Source organism: Geotrypetes seraphini, chromosome 8 (assembly GCF_902459505.1).
Source record: "Geotrypetes seraphini chromosome 8, aGeoSer1.1, whole genome shotgun sequence".
NCBI classification, from domain to species: domain Eukaryota; kingdom Metazoa; phylum Chordata; class Amphibia; order Gymnophiona; family Dermophiidae; genus Geotrypetes; species Geotrypetes seraphini.
Window position 1 is genome coordinate 79451 of NC_047091.1, and position 14078 is coordinate 93528.

At 42.1% G+C, this 14078-nt stretch overlaps 1 protein-coding gene across 4 annotated transcripts in view; it reads right to left on the reverse strand.

Annotated features, from left to right (window-relative positions):
- Positions 1–292: 292 nt before the first annotated feature.
- The window catches only part of RCE1 (Ras converting CAAX endopeptidase 1), a 125325-nt gene continuing 111539 nt past the window's right edge, over positions 293–14078 (reverse strand). For all 4 annotated transcript variants that reach the window (XM_033954953.1, XM_033954954.1, XM_033954955.1 and 1 more), the window contains 2 exons: positions 7777–7839; positions 293–4708 (listed from right to left, as the gene is read on the reverse strand). In XM_033954953.1, the coding sequence (XP_033810844.1) occupies positions 4470–4708; positions 7777–7839 (302 nt within the window). In that variant the 3' untranslated portion in view covers positions 293–4469. The remainder of the gene's footprint in view (positions 4709–7776; positions 7840–14078) is intronic.

The window sequence follows — 14078 nt, forward strand, 5'->3', positions numbered from 1 at the left end:
TTTGTAGATCCAGAGAAGTTCTGTCTTGGACTCATTTAACTGTAACTTGCTCCTGGTCATCCAAGTCTTTATTTCAGTTAAGCAAGACTGGAGATTTTTGATGTGTGTCTAGGTGTCGGCCTAGTGGGAACATAGAAATAGACGGCAGATAAGGGCCACGGCCCATCTAGTCTGCCCACCCTAATGTCCCTCCCCTACCTTTGCCCTGTGAATAGATCCCATGTGCCAATCCCATTTAGCCTTAAAATCAGGCACGCTGCTGGCCTCAATCACCTGTAGTGGAAGACTATTCCAGCGATCAACCACTCTTTCAGTGAAAAAGAATTTCCTGGTGTCACCTCACAGTTTCCCGCCCCTTATTTTCCACGGATGCCCTCTTGTTGTCGTGGGACCCTTGAACAACAAGTCATCTGCGAAAGAGTAGATTCTGATTCGGTGTTTTTCCGCTATGTCCAGTACTGGTTTGACATAGAGGTTGAAGAGGAGTGGTGATAGTAAGACTCCCTGAGGCACTCCATAGTGGAGTGGTTTGGGTTCAGATAAGGATTTTCCTAGTAAAACTCTCTGGAATCTGTCATTCAGGAATGAGGAGAACCATCAAAGTGCGTTGTCACTGATTCCAATGGTTTTTAGCCTGGACAGGAGGAGAGAGTATCAATGGTGTCGAATGCAGCACTGAGGTCTAATAGTACCAGCAATGCATCATTTCCTTCATGTAGGATTTTCCAGCAATCATATAAGATGTCCAGGAGCACTGTTTCTGTGCTGTGGTGTTTCCTGAAGCCTGATTGGAAGTTGGAGAGAGTGACGTTTGTTTCCATGAAGTCTTGTAGTTGTGTGAGTACTGTCTTTTCCAATATTTTTGAGATGAATTTGAGGTTTGAGACAGCTCTGAAGCTGTTTGAGTTATCTGGGTCCATGGTTGTTTTTTTCAGGAGTGGTTTTATTATAGCTGATTTCTAGCTCTGTGGAACTACACCTGTCATAAGGGACTCATTTATTAGGGGTAGGATGGATTTCATGAATACCTCGTTTATATCCAGGAGTGTAGTGGAGGGACATGGGTCCAGGATTGAGGTCGTGGGGCGTACGGAGTTGATTATGGTTTTAAGGTCATTGAGGGAGATCGGTTTGAAACTGTTAAAGATTTCTATCTTGTGTGGATCATCAACTTGAATGGTCTCTGGGAAGTTTGGGAATGTTTTGGCCTCTGAGTCCAGATTTGCGCATATCTTTGATATTTTGTCATGGATTCACTGTCTAGGTTCGTTTGCTGTGAATACATTGGACCTTGTGATGAGGAGACTAGGTTTTTCATTATCGAGAAAATGACCTTTGATCTGTTTGGGACCTTGGATAGTAGAGTGGTGAAATGTGCTTTTTTTTGTTTCATGTGTGGCTAATTTGTAGTTTTGCAGAAGGTTTTTCTAAGTGGCTTTGTCCTCGGAGCTGAGAGTTTTGCGCCAAGTTTTTTTGCTTTTCTGGCTGTTATTTTTTGTACTCTCAGGTCTTCTGTAAACCAGGGTGACAAGAATGGTCATGAGTTAGGTTTGGTCACCTTGACTTTTGCTAAGTTCTCGTAAAATGTTTTGATGCCTAGATGCCAGGTCAGTGCCTTCTCTTCTAGGGAGCAAGACGTGGAATTTGTGCTTAGTTGTAGTTTGGCCATGCTGCGGGAAAATGTGGTTGGGTTTATTGATTTTGGGTCGAACGCGATTGATTCCTGAGAGTTCGTTCGGTCTGCTGCCTCTTTGACTTTGGTGTGCAGACCGAAAGTGATTATATGGTGGTCAGTCCAGGGGACCATGATGTTTGTCAGCGACGATAATTTCTGGTCAGTTTGTGGATCATCTGGGAGAAAGATTAGGTCCAGTGTGTTTCCAGAGGAGTGAGTGGGAGAAGTGACTTGTTGAGTGAGTTGCAGATCTGACAGTGTTTTGATGATATCTTGTGGGGCTCCCATGATGTCTGGGTAGTCTACGAAGTTGAGGTCACCTAGGACTATGATTTGTTTGTGGTTTACAGACAGGTTGCTTATAATGGTTAGCAGCTCTTCGAGAGCAGACATACCGGAGGAGGGTGCTCTGTAGACTAGATTTAGCCTTTGATGGATATTTTTGAGGAGACTTCGAAAGAGTATCATACGCCTTCATTGCAGAAACAGAGTAGTCCCCATCCAAATCAGACTATAAGTCAGAGTCATAAAGAAGCTCTGGGGATGGAAAGTGTCAAGAGGATCGATGCTTATGATGACGCCGGTACCGATATGAAGAAGAAGAGGTACGATGTGAAGCTCTCATTCTCTTAGAAGTACGGTGCTTTCTGGACTTCGAACGTCAAGAGGAAGAAGAGGAACGACGATATCTTGAAGAAATAGATCGATGCATTGATGAAGAACTTGACCTCCGATGAGATGATCGTTGTCAAGGCGTCGAACATCGAGAAGAGCAATAGTGCCTGGATGAATAGCCATGTTGATGTTGTACAGGAGAGCTAGTTCTGGTACCACAGGACCTGGTGGCCATATGCTCAGGCTGGGCCAGTACCGAGGGAGTTGATGCTGATGCTTTAGCTCAAAAATATCACCCAGCTCCCTTGCGAAAAAGTCATTGAGCTTTTCATGGAAGGAAAGCACCGGTACCTGTAGTTTGTCTGCCGGTACCAACAGTGCAGCAGTTTGCCTCAGAGAGGGTGACCTCGATGAGGATACACACCTCAAAGGAGAGGCAAGCCGCAAGAGGGAATGTCACTGTTTGGTCAGTATCAAGGGACTTGATGCAATAGTGACCTGCGACGCTGTTTTGGAAGGTGGCGGCTTCTTAGCTGGCTTACTTGACAGTGCAAGATCACCCGATACCAATGCTGTTTTCGACATCAATGGTTGAGAGGTCTTATCGATGTCCATGACGGTCACAAACAGTTTTTCTTGTTGAAGTTTACAGCTTTTGATGGAGCGCTTCTACAAAGTAGAACACCGAGCACAGGACTCGATTCAGTGTTTGGGACCAAGGCACTGCAAGCACCAACTATGTGAGTTGGTGATAGAAATTGGCCTTTGGCACCTGTAGCACTTTTTGAAGCCCGTTAATGGCTTAGACGAGGATGGGAAGATTGCGTCAGCCAAATTAAACTCAATGACTGAAACAAGAAACATGAACACCTCAAAGGGCAAAGCCCATGGGGAAAAAAGAGTGAGAAAAAGAAAAACTTTTTTTTTTATTCAATAGAAAGAAATTTTTTAAAAACTGTAAAACAGTTCATGAAGCAGGAAGGCAAGGCGCATAAAATGAAAGAGGTTCAAAATCACGACTTGTTTTCTTTGTGGAAAACAGAGAACTGAGGTACCGTGAGCCTACATCGGGCGGGAAGACACTTGTGCACACGCAGTGCGGGCAATTGTGAACTTTCTGAAAAAGTTAAAGTGGCGATGCACTCTTAAAGCTGTCCATACCGGGGCTCCGTGGATGACATTACCCACATGCAAGAATATGCTGCCTGCTTGTCCTGGAATAAAAAGCCTCAGGAAGGTGAAAGGCCAGCTGACTCTATCCTCCCCCCTCCCACCCAAGAATTGCTATGTGACATAAGCAATAAGAATACACACAGAGAAGTTTTGGTATATTTTCTTTCTCTGAGTGAAAGAGGGAAGGCTGTTGAGATAGCCACAGTTCAGAGCGAAGGTCTTATCTACAGACAGCAGAATACAGCATGGCTGAAAGTGACACGTTGGCAGTTTGGAATATTTTGTGAGTATGATTTTATTATTGCAAGCAAATTAATTGCTGGGATAATCATTGTTGTGTAAATATTAATGACCAATAAACAAGTGTATTCAACTGCTAAACTGATGATGTCTCATAGGTTTGAGTGTCATACACATTGTTATTTCTGCAAATAAGAGAAGTCTACACAGGATCTTACTGTGAGGTTTCTCATCCCCCCCCCTCTGACTTTCTTGTAACATAAAGAGGGGGTGGAAAGAGGCATACTATTATCTTCTAGTTTTTGATTTTTCATATGACTTAAAATGCTATTTTGGCTAGCTTAATATTAGAAACAAATTTTGCCTTCATTCCATGCTTCAGAATCAGGAGGAGTCACCATAAAACCCTCTTATAATGACAATACTCTCTTGAGTTTCATTAGACTATTGTGATGTTACACAGAGTCCAGTGACAGATTATAGATAGGAGGGGTGGGAGATAAAAGAGAAGGAAAATGTCAAAACAGTATAGAATCTATTTCTAAGCCATGATGCACAAAACAGTGCCTTCTGTTGGATATAAAAGAGCTGTGTGCAAGGTAATCTGTGCTGACAACAGAAAGTCACCTCTTGATGACTGCAGAACAACCATAATACAAAAGACCCCAGCCAATAAAATCATACCCCTACTCATCCTTGTTTAATTCTTCCATCCATGGCTTGTCAGAGTTGCACTACTCCCCTTATACATGCTTCCCTTTACCTGTCAGGAGCACAGCCCTGTACTGTCACCTAAGCTATGGTCTAGTAAATGGCAGACAGGAAGATCCCTTCCATACAAAGCTGGTTCTGTCATAGGGTGTAACAGAAGCAGGAAAAGTAGCACCCCCACAAAGTAAAACAGAAGAAGAGTCATCCGTTGAGGGTGGTCCAACGCTGAGCAGACAGCTGGAAAGCCAATGTAATTACAAAAAGAATGACATAGGACAGGGCCAATCAAATGTCCTAAGGAAAAGAAAGAGAAACAAGGTAACTAGCTGCTCTTTTCTTTTCTGAACACAAACTTTGCTTTTGTAAACAGATTACAATTTTAAAGGTATTTCTTCTTAGAAATCTAAAAACTGGGGACAAAAGGTAGGGGTGGCGTTTAGGGAGCATGAGTTGAAGGGGAGTGGATTTAATATACAGCAAATGCTATTCTAGTCATAATTCTAAATTTATAAGTACTGTGTTGTTACTGAAATAACTTTTTCTGACTAATAAAGATAGAAGAAATACCTTTTATAAGAACTATTTAATACTTTTAGCACTGGTTTATCCTAGAGATATTCTTAAAAGGAAACAAAGCAGAAAGATGCAGATAACAATTCCAGGTGGGTTACATTGTAATGAAGATCAAAGTTTGTGATCAGACTACTTTATTATGGGGACTCGACACGGCTGTGTTTTGACGATGATCATCAGGAGTCCATCAACCTTAATAAAATCATCAAAGATACTAAAAACAGTCCATGAAAAACAGTTGGATTGTGCAAATCAGCAAGTATAAAAGATAATACATGAACAAGCAGAAACATCTGGGTAATAAGCAGTCTAAATGTGTATATATGATGCATAGCAGAAAGAGATGCAGTCTGCTAACCATGTAGAAATTGTTCTCTTGGAATAGCTGAGTAGAAATTTTGTGAGGCTTTTTTGCAATCCAGGTAATAAGCCAAAGCACATTTACAGTCCAATATATGAAGTGCAGCTTCACCTGGATAGGAATGTGATCTTGGAAAGAACAGAGGCAGAACTATAGACTGGTTGAGGTGAAATTCAGAAATGACTTTCAGTAGGAATATGTAATACCATTTCAAATGCTCCTGCCTGGCTTTTAAGATCATTCACGACATCCTTCCTCCCTTAATCCTACTATCTTATAACTCCTCGAGTCCTGACTCTACCAGACCTGCCCATAGGTATAAACTATCCTTCCCCTCTCTACACAGTATTCGCTATACAGGCAAACTGGGAAAATCCCTTCTCTTCAGAATCACAGGTCTTTGGAACGACCTTACTACCCCGCTGCGGAACCTGGGCTCCCTCCGATTATTCCGCCAGCAACTGAAAACCTGGCTTTTCACCAAAATGTAATTCTATCCCCCCTTACTCTTCTCTTCTATATACAAGTTCATGTAAACCTTTTTTTTCCTTTTCTTTCTATATTTTAAGTTCTTGTAAACTGTGCCGAGCTCCACATCCATGGAGATGATGCGGTATATAAACTTAAGGTTTAGTTTAATATGTCAGATTTGAAATGTGTATCCTGCCAGAGCTAGTGTTAAGATAGTGAGCGTGAGATAGGACCTAACAGAGAGAGGAAAAGTCTTTTTTGTTTATTTTGTTTACATCACAGGGCAGGAAAAGTGAATTGAATCGAATTGAAAAATCAATTCAATGGGCTGAATCAAATCAAATTTTTTTTTTCTGAATTGGGTAGCACTGCTGTGGATGATGTCGTCCATCTATGAGATTATTAGCCTGCTGTCCCTGGATAACAAAGGTAAGTACCATATTTTTTGATCCATAAGACGCACTTTTTCCACCCCCAAAAGGGGTAGAAAATTGGGTGCATCTTATGGAGCGACTACACCTTCGCCCCCTAGCATTCTGCTGCTGCTCGTCGACCACCTGTCGCTGGTGCTGCTTGCCGCCTTCTTACCTGATCACCGCCGCAGGAAAGGGCCACCGACGTGCAATCGGGCCCACAAGTCTTTCCCTGACGTCAATTCTGACATCGGAGAGAAGGTCTGGGCCAGCGAATCGCTAGCCCAGACCTTATCTCAGATGTCAGAATTGACATCGTGGGAAGGCTTGTGGGCCCAATTGCACGCCACTGGCCCTTCTCTTCATGGAATTGCGGCAGCAGTGGGCGAGTGGTGGCCCAGGGAGGAGGAATCGGCACAGCAGGGAGGAAGGCAGGCTTTGTGGAGTTGCAGCAGCAGTGGGTGAGTGGTGGACCAGGGAGAAGGAATCGGAATGGCAGGGAGAAAGGCAGGTAGGCTTCGGTGCAGGAGGGAGGTAGACTATGGTGCGGCAGGGAGGGAGGTAGACTTTGGTGCGGCAGGGAGGGAGGAAGGCTTTGGTGTAGGAGGGAGGAAGGACAAAGGCTGGAAGGAAGTGAGAGGGAGGGGGCATGAACTCGGGACATATGAAGGAAGGAAGGAAGGAAGGAGGGAATAGAAAGAGACAATTGTTGGGCCTGAGGAAGTAAGGAAGGAAAGAACTATCTAGTGTAACCAGAAATCACTAGACAACAAAGATAGGATTTCAATTTAGTGATGAAAATCTGTCTGCTGCAGTATATTTGTCTAATTTTCTAGGGGGCTGGGTTCAGAGGCACAATTTGGTTCAGAATATTTTTTCTTGGTTTTTCCTCCTCTAAATCTAGGGTGTGTCTTATGGTCAGGTGTGTGTTATGGAGCAAAAAATATGGTAACTGTGCTATTTTGGAGCATAAAAAGTGGATGGTAACAAGGGCAGATTCAGAGTGGGGAAAAGAAATTAGGAACTTAGTTTGGCTGGAAATACGGCACAAAATTATGAGCCTAACTTGGAAGCATAAATTTAGGAGGACAGCATTTTAGTTGAATCTTAGGCCTTCTGTTTCTCTGTTTGTATATCTCAAGATATATGTTGTCAAGTTCTAAGTCAGCGTTTGATACAGGATCTCCCCTCAGGACTGCATGTCAAGTATGTGCTCCCACAGCTTTCCCAAACCTGACTTAACTGTCAAGAGAAGAAAATCTGCCCCTCTTTCTCTCTGGAACCTTTCACCCTGCCTGTTCCAACCATCAAGATGTGTCCCCTTAACAGGCTTCCTTATTTCAGGGTCCAACGACCTCCTCTCTGCTTAAGAACATTTGCTTTAATTAAAATCCTTTATGGTTCAAGGGGATATTGTTCTCTGATCTTATTTAATGTGAGATTGACTCTTACATCAGACATACTACTCAGTCCCTATTAATATGCATTGAGAGATAAAGGATGTGAGAAAGAAATCCATTAAAACGGAGCACATCTTTTCTCACCTGTTCTGATGAATATGAAGGCCGTATATACTCCAAAGACAGCAGTGTATGAGAACTGGAAAGCTAGTGAAGGAAGAAAGAAATGTCAATGAGCACTAAAACCTCTTCATTGTAAATGTTTTAATGACACAGAGTAGGGAACTTTAGATACTTGTATCCAAACTAACCTAAGGATACTATTCTATAGAGTAACCACATCACTAGCTTCTTTTTTTTAAATTGAATTTATAATGTAGATATTTCACTCAAATAAAATACAAATAAACCATAATCCACATTAATGGGGAGAAGCAGCAAATACTAATACAGGAAACTAAATTTAATCAAAATAAACCCTACCCCCTTTATCACACAACATTTATTCTAAATTTTCCTATATCTACTCATATTGCCCATCAACAGATGCTTCTTTTTCTAACAACAATCTTTCAAGCTGGGAAGGATCAAGGTAAATTTATCTTATGGAATTCAATATTATTACACATTTACTAGGAAACTGGAGAAAAAACTTCCCCCAATGTTGTCACCCTGTCTTTTAATTTCCGAAATTATTTTAGACGTAACTGTGGTCCTGGCCTCATCCAGAAAAATTCAGACAGGGTGACCACAAAACAGAACATCTTTTTATCAAAATTACAACTTCAGTACATTAATTTTTTCCTACTTGGTTGAGAGGGTGACCAAGGGTTGCTCTTGTAGTCATTGCCTCCTGAGACAATTCCAGGAAATTAGTCAAATTGATTTTAAATTGGCTAACTCTTTGTCCCCCTCTTCAGCCATTCCAAACTGAGGAACAAAAACATACTGATAAAATGGTTTGACAATGACCTACTCAAAAAACGTTGCTGAAAACTAGAAAGAAACTGGAGAAAAAAGAATCTAGACCACATAAAAACTGAATGAAGAAACAAGGTAAAAAAAAATATATATATAAGATGCAGCTGAAAACAGAAAAGGAAATCCTACTATACCAAACTGGTGGGAACAGACGTACAAGGCACAAAAACAACTGTTCATTAAGAGAATTCATAGACACTAACTCCTGCCTAGCCTCTAAGCAGGACCACCCCCCTTCGGCCAACCAACTTGCATAATTTTTCAAAAGTAAGATCTCAACAACCAGAGCCCAATTTACAAGGACTACCAGCCTCCTGGAAGAGGTGACCATCCCATCTCCATAAAAAGCTGCTATGGCAACAGAGTCTGGGATAATTATCCAACCGTATATACTCCCCTGCCTCAAATAAACTTGATAAATGCCCTCTATATCTACTCAAATCTTCCTCAATTCAAGCTCAGTTTGTGGACTGAGTCCAAATTCTGCTCTCAGAAGGGCAGTTCCTCTGGAACTCAGTGAAATAATTACTATCTCAATTGTAAAAATCCCAAAAGCTTCCATAGCTTCACCCTCCAACTACAGACCAATTGCCTCCATACCTATCTATATCAAGATCATGAAAGGTTTAGAAGCCCATCTTTTGAATTATATAGAAGACCACAATTTATCATACTCCTCACAATCTGGGTTCAGAACAAACTTCAGTACAGATATTATTAGGGACCTGAGCAAAGAAAGGAAGATGCAGATTCTATAATTTGGCCCGTCTACAGCTTTCGGTCTGGTAGATCATGCTATCCTATTACAAATACTGGGAGCAATAGGTATCTCAGGTAGGATCTATACTTGGTTCCAGGGATTCCTACAATCAAGAACATACCAAGTTAAAAACTAAGAGGGACATCAGAGGCATGGGTCCAACCCCTGCAGGGTACCCCAAGGCTTACTGTTAACCCCTATGCTGTTCAACCTGTATATAGCTTCTTTTGGGTAGCATCTTAGATAAACTAGGTATAACCTGATACAGCTATGCTGATGATATTACCCTCCTTATACCAATCAACCACTCTATAACTACAACAAAAAGATGCTAAAGATCTTTGAAATAACGGAAGACTGAACACAGAAAACTGAACACAGAAAAAAATAAGATCTTACTGATTGGAAAGGACAGATTACCAACCATAACTAGCACAGAGGTAAACTCAGTTCCTTTCCCACTATTGCTTTCTCTAAAGCTATTAGGGGTTGTGATAGATAGAAGCTGTATCTTCCAAACGCAGATCAATAAAGCTATCCAGAAATCCTTCACAGTAATACAAAATATACGGAAATCTTAAAAAAAAAAAAAAGAGCAATTCCACCTTCTGGTCCAGTCCCTAGTCCTGGGAATGCCAGATTACTGTAACACAATGTATTTCCCATGCCCGTCTTCAATGATAAAACAGTTACAGACTATACAAAATACAGCTCTTAAACTGAATTTTCTCTAAGCAAATATGACCATATATCCTTTGCCTACTTTGAGACTCCTTTGACTGTTTTGAGACACATTGGCTTCCAATACAAGCACAAATTAAATTTTACTGTTATTTAAAGTTCTGAACGGCTTCACCCCCATCTTCCTGAAGGAGCATTTCAACATGATTGAGAAGAGTCCATTACCCATTACCTACCATTCACTCAAAGGTACTAAGCGAAAGAGAACGCTCGAGTGCCTTTTGTCATTCTAAGCAGCAAAACTGGACCCTGGCATTATCAGAATTCTATCTGCAGTATCAGATTACAGAACTTTCCAAAAGGAAATAAAAATTTTGTTATTCAGGGAATATGTCAGGATGAGCTAATGCTATCATATATAACATACTAAATTGTTATGTCGCCAGAAATTACCAGTTTATCTCTTATTGTAATCTGCTTAGAACTGCAAGGTTAAGGTGGAATAGAAATCAAATCAATAAATGTAATGTAATGTAACGTAAAAGATGCCACCTTAAAACCCAAGCTAGGGCTTCAAACTAATGTTTGAGGACTACGCCCACTCGTCGGTCCTGAGCATCCTTCAATAAGACCACCACCCCTTCACTAGGGAGGGAAGTAAGTTTGGAAACTTGCGCTACCAGTGAGTCCACCTTAGGCTGGACGAACAACTGCTGAAAATCAGGAGCCAAGGGATACAGATGTGTCATTGTCTTAGCTCCCTTTAAGGGTCCCTCTGGGACATCCCAATGCTCTGTAATTAAAGAAATAAGGTTTGAATGCGGTGGGAAACATGAAGTCTGCGCTTGTGAAGCATTCATATTGAGCACTGTGCTGCTGCTATCTGAGGCGGTTCCAGATCTAATTTTCTCAATGCCTCTGGAATAAGTTCCAGTAATGCCAATGCTCTGAACAGGTGGTGCACTGTAGGATATAAAACCCAGGATTGGATTGGATCTACCCCTTACCATCTACTGGCTTCCAGCCTCTGCCTGAGACTCAGAATCTCCCAGACGAGAAGTCTCACTCTGGGACAACAATGGCATAGAATCTGACCTCCAGTCTCCCTAGTCATTATCCAAGTTGTCCTCTGGCTCTTGATCAGTGACTTCTGCTGTTGTAGGCGCACTTGGAGAGACCACATCCCCTTGCATAGCCACCATGTCCTACCATGGCCGAGGAAAGAGACCCCTGACAGTTTAAATAGACTTTCCATAGCAAGCTTACAAAGTCTGGGGTAAATCCCTGGGGTGCCCATCTGGACCTCACTGTCTTTTCCTGGGCTCTACAGTTTCTATGCACCTGTGCTTCGCCTTCACTCCGTCCCCAGGCTCCAAAGGGTTTCTTTTTCCGAAACAAGGGGTCTTTTGTGATCCCATAGCCTTACTGGTGCCAGATGGAGCTAAGTCCACAGCTCCCGCCCCTCCCTCAAGTGCTCCATGGTATGTGGTACAAGGCTGCTGTTCAGTTGGCTATCCCATCGCAAATCTGGCATGAAATAGGGATATCTCCACTAGGAAAGTCCATCCCTAGTGATTTCTACTCAAATCAAAGGGGGGTGGATTGAGGCAGATGGAGGCTTTTTATCAAAATCAGGAAAATTCAAGATAGCCACCGCAAAAACAGCCCATGGAAATCTACCCAAGGGTCAAACAATTCAGGGAACGGGTTTTTGGAGGTAGGTGGCCCTAAATATAGCCCCATAAAACATTAAAACCACAAAATTTAGAACCCCTCTGATTTTTCCATATAGATAGTACTCACTATCTACATGTGCTAGGATAGCCTGCTGCAGCTGGAAATTGGAGAAGCCACTGCCTCCCTCAGCAATCCAGGTCCATGTGTTGAAATCTTCATGCTGCCAGTCAGACTAAACCCCCATGGATCCATGGACAAGTGTTTGGCAAAATTTACACAGCCAGCACCCGTTAAGCTCAGCTGGACCAAAACTGGGGCCAAACAGCCTGTGCTCAAGCACCTGATGAATCAGGATGCGAGTTAGCTTCAAAGAGAATGGACCCCCAAGATCAAAAGGTTCAAAACAGACCAGCTGGAGAGAAACTCGAAAGTTACCTTGCCAACTGCAGACTTCAGACACAGTCTGCATCCTCTCCCAGGCAGAGCTGCCCTAGGTTCACCAGAGGTCCTCTCCAGCACCAAAAGCCTTGGACTCAGATAGAAAACCCAAAAAATAATTATAAATTATCAGAGCAGATCAAAAACCTCTTTCTCAACTTACTTGCACAAGGAAAAAAAAACTAAAGTGGGCCTTTTACAGCACTGGAGGCGGCGGAGCTGAAAAATGCAAATTTCATCCTCCTAAAATCAACTTGGAGTATGGGATATTCACCTACTGTCAGGACTCGTATGCTTTGTATAACAGAAGATAGGTTTAGGTTTTTATTAAATGATAGCTTTCAGTCTGCAGATCCAAAATGCCCAGTAACAGTAGTCATTTTTACCTGACCAGACAATAAGCCTTCCCCCAATACCTTAAAACAGAAGGCTAAGGTCTACCATTATTAGTGTATTTGGTTTAATTTTATTTTTATTTATAAATTTATAGATGGTGCAATCTACTATCCTTGTCAACTTACAGAATAGCATAATAATCTACCTGGATTCCCACAAAAAAAAATCATTAAGAGACTGAGAATGATCCAAAACACGACAGTTCGGATGATCTTTGGCCTAAAAAAATCCGACCACATCACCCCATTCTTCAGAAAGCTCCACTGGCTACCGATCAAAGCCAGAATCATCTTCAAATTTGGCTGCCTATGCTACAAGTCACTATTTGGCACCTTCCCTACCTACCTCCTGAAACACTTCTATTTTCATTCCCAACGCCCAAGGGATGCCACTACAAAAATTCCTGGACAGAACTCTGTCCTTCCAAGCAACCTCCTCCTGAATTCGCCCTCATACCATTCCTTTAGAAAAAAACATGAAGACCCACTTATTCAACAAATTTGTGTGATCTTCCAAACAGTCTTACTCACCCTTCATCCCCTCCCCTCCTCCCCTGCCTTTCTTGGGCCTTCCCTCTCCCTCTCTTAACCAGCCCTGCTGCTTCACCACTCTCTTCTACCTTATTCCTCTCACATGTATCGATTCCTGTATCCACAGTATCCCTCTCCTTTATTGTACACCATCTTGAACTGAAAAGGTATGACGGGATATAAATAAAGCTATTATTATAATAAGAGTAAATATGATAATATTAAAATACAGGGAACACAAAGTAAAATCACAGAACCTGCTTAATCTTATGTTTAAAATTCACTGAGAAGTGAAACATTTTAACAAGTTATATCATCTGTTCTCCAAATGCCTCTCTAAACAAATAAGTAGTTCAGGTGGTAGGTAATTTCTCAGTATTGGTCCTGTAATATTATAATAGGAATTCTTCATGTCTCACAACATGAAAAGAGGGTAGATGAAGGAGATGTTTGGATTTGATATACTCATTCCTCTGACCTTACCTTTAATGTTTCTGTTACTCTCTGAACTTATGTTTTGTCTGCAAATAAATCCAGGGTGACAAGCATTTTGCTTTATAATATTGGAAATCATGTAATGTTTTGATACATAAAAGAGAGATTATGTACTTACCCTGGTAAGCTTTTTTCCAGTAGATAGGTGAGACATTCTAGACAGTAGGGTTATTTCCCTAAGGCCAAATGCTGCTGCAGAGTACCGTATTTTCACGCAGTCCAGCCCGACACAGGGAAGAGGGAGGATATCCCTCGCACCGCCCAGCCCAGCCCAGCCCAACGAGGGAGGATCTTCGGGCACTGGCACTGGCACGTCCTGTGCATTGGTACTGGTGCCGGTGCCCAATCGAGTAAGCGACCGATGTCTTTGCGGGGGAGGGGGGGGGTGACGCGAGCGGGGGGGAGGATGCCGGTTCACAGGGGGGATGCCGGATCGCACTGAAAAAAAAATTTGTATAACGCGCTCACACATATAACGCGCATGGTTA